Source organism: Cebus imitator, unplaced genomic scaffold (genome assembly GCF_001604975.1).
Source record: "Cebus imitator isolate Cc_AM_T3 unplaced genomic scaffold, Cebus_imitator-1.0 Scaffold6, whole genome shotgun sequence".
In the NCBI taxonomy this organism is placed as follows: Eukaryota; Metazoa; Chordata; class Mammalia; order Primates; family Cebidae; genus Cebus; species Cebus imitator.
The window spans coordinates 11,311,047-11,313,611 of NW_016107321.1; the positions used below are offsets into that span (position 1 = coordinate 11,311,047).

Below are 2,565 nucleotides of genomic sequence, written 5' to 3' on the forward strand. Positions count from 1 at the left end.
AAACTAAAAGAATACATAAATCTATACTTATATCAAATGCATACATATGTAAATATATATATATATATATATAATTGTGACTACACAATTATATGTACATATACACATATATACATAACACAGGAGAAGTAAAGTAAAGGGTCTCTTTCACAGTAATAATATAAACTTCCTGACATTTTTTATTTTTTCTTGGGTCTTGAGGTGGATTTTTGAAATCTGAAACTCAACATTTTCTTTCCCAAGTCCTCCAGAACTCTTAGAAGCAAACAACCAGCCTCATCGCTTTTTAAAATTTTCAATAAAAATATTCTATGTTAGCAGTTACTTGACTATCCAAAACATTGCCACCTACAAGGCATCTGGTTACAGAAGTCTACAGGTTATTTAAGCAACACTTGTGCCAGTGCATACCACAGGATTACCAATGCCCACCCTTCTATTGGTGAAGGAGTCATTAACAGCTTTAAATCAAATTGAATCAGAGAACCAATTCCAGTTAGCCCAGATCTAAATCAAAGAACATGTCTTAAAGTTCTATTCTCCTGGAACAACTTTCAGGATTAATTTCAGTATTAAATTTTGACCCAGGAAGTACCACCACTGTAAGTACCTTGGAATAATGGATTGATTATCTTATTTATTTATTATTTATTATCTTTTCCACCAGCTTTCACAACTATGGGAGCATAGTTGTGAGGATAGTGGTGGGGACAGCAAGGACCTCAGCGAGGTCAGCGAGACCACAGAGAGCACAGATGTCAAAGACAGCTCAGAGGCCTCCGACTCGGCCTCCTAGAGCCTGCCCCATCCCTTCCTTACCCCACGAGCTTTCACAATAAATTCGCTCCGTGGCACTGGGGAAAGAGAAAAAAAAAAAAAAAAAAAAAGGCAATAGCCAGCGGTGTCTGCCCTTGCACTTGCAAAGTCGACTGAGTCCCCCGGTGCGGGATACGAGCTGCGGGCTATGGCGCCGAGGATTATGAGTCAGTTCTGGGACATCCCTGATGGCACCGATTGCCACCGCAAAGCCGTCAGCGCCACCGCTACTGGCACCGTCGTCGGCGGGACTGCTGCTGCTTACAGCATCACACTCAACCCTGCGAGCAATTTCCTTGATGGAGCGCTCAGGGCCGGACGGTACACGTTCACCGGAGCCGCCGTCGGGGCCGTGTCCGGCCTCACCTCCTGCATCACAGCCCAGGTCCGCCAGAAGCCCGACGACCCCCTGAACTACTTCCTCGGTGACTGCGCCGGAGGCCTGACTGTGGGATCACGCATGCGCAACTACGAGATCGGCGCCGCCTGCTGTGTGTACTTCGGCATCGCAGCCGCCCGGTTCAAGATGGGCGGTCTAGAGGGCTGGCAACTGTTTCCAAAGCCCGAGGAGTGAGCCCTGCGCCTGCCGGGACCTCCAGCCTGCAGAACGCATCCAGAAATAAATTCTGTGTCTGTGAAAAAAAAATACTTGCATTTCACATCAATCAGTTATTTTTTAAATTTCTATTTCTAATAGTATAATATAATAAAAAATATGGATTTGGTCTTTGCTTCAGGGTTCCTCAGACGGGGCTCTTAAAACTTGGATATAAAGGTGCTAGGAAACCTTTTGTTCTAACACTCAATCTCTGACCCTGGTTCCTGATACACAGCTCCTAAGATCTTTATGATTTTCTAAGTGTTAGGAGCATCTAACACAGAGCTCCTAAATACCTCGAAATTTCCTGGGTGAAGGGAGCATCTTTTGTTCTAATGAGGGGACTCTTCGTGGGCTCCTGGATGGTCTCTGGATGGGTACTGGTGATTAGAGGAAACAATCATGTGATTAGAGGGTTGAGACTTTGACTTTTACCCACTAACCTCCCAGAAGTGGAGAGGGGCTAAAGCTTGATTTGATCATCATGTCTATGTAAGGAAACCTCTATTATATACCCCAAAACACAGATCCGAGAAGTTCTGGATTGTTGAACACTCTGGAGTTTCCTGGAGGTAGGTGCACCAAGAGAGGGCTGTGGACACTCTGCACACCTTCCCACATACCCTGTGCTGTGCATCTCTTGTATTGGGTTGTTCATCTGTATCCTCTCTCATATTCTTTATTAATATACTAAACTGGTAAATATAAATAAGGGTTTATCTAAGTTCTGTGTCCCATTGAGCAAATCAATCATCCCAAAGAGGGGCTAGTGGGAACCCTGATTTATAGCCAGTCAACTGGAAATGTAGGTAACAATCTAACTACTTAACAATTGGCATCTGAAGTGGGAGGGTCTTGTGGAACTGAGCCCTTAACCTGTGAAATATGACTATAACTCCAGGTAGAAAATACTACATTTGAGTTAAATTGTAGAACAACACCCAGTTGGTTTCCGCTAGATAATTATTGTTCATGAAGAGAAATCCACACATATTTTGTGGACTAGAAGTGTTGAGTATGTTATTGAGTGTGAGAGTAGGAAAAACACTTTAGTTTTTCCTATTTCTGATAACATTCAAATAAAAGATACAGGATGAAAATGAATTTTAAAAAATCAAAATCATACTAAGCATACTCTTAGACCACAGTGC

The 2,565-nt window shown here is 43.0% G+C and overlaps 1 protein-coding gene across 1 annotated transcript; it reads left to right on the forward strand.

The window, feature by feature from the left end:
• Positions 1–893: 893 nt before the first annotated feature.
• On the forward strand, positions 894–1,462 carry LOC108311510 (NADH dehydrogenase [ubiquinone] 1 alpha subcomplex subunit 11-like). Its single transcript, XM_037742357.1, has one exon. The coding sequence runs from the start codon at positions 965–967 to the stop codon at positions 1,388–1,390; it is 426 nt and encodes a 141-aa protein (XP_037598285.1). The 5' UTR covers positions 894–964; the 3' UTR covers positions 1,391–1,462.
• The last annotated feature ends 1,103 nt before the right edge of the window (positions 1,463–2,565 follow it).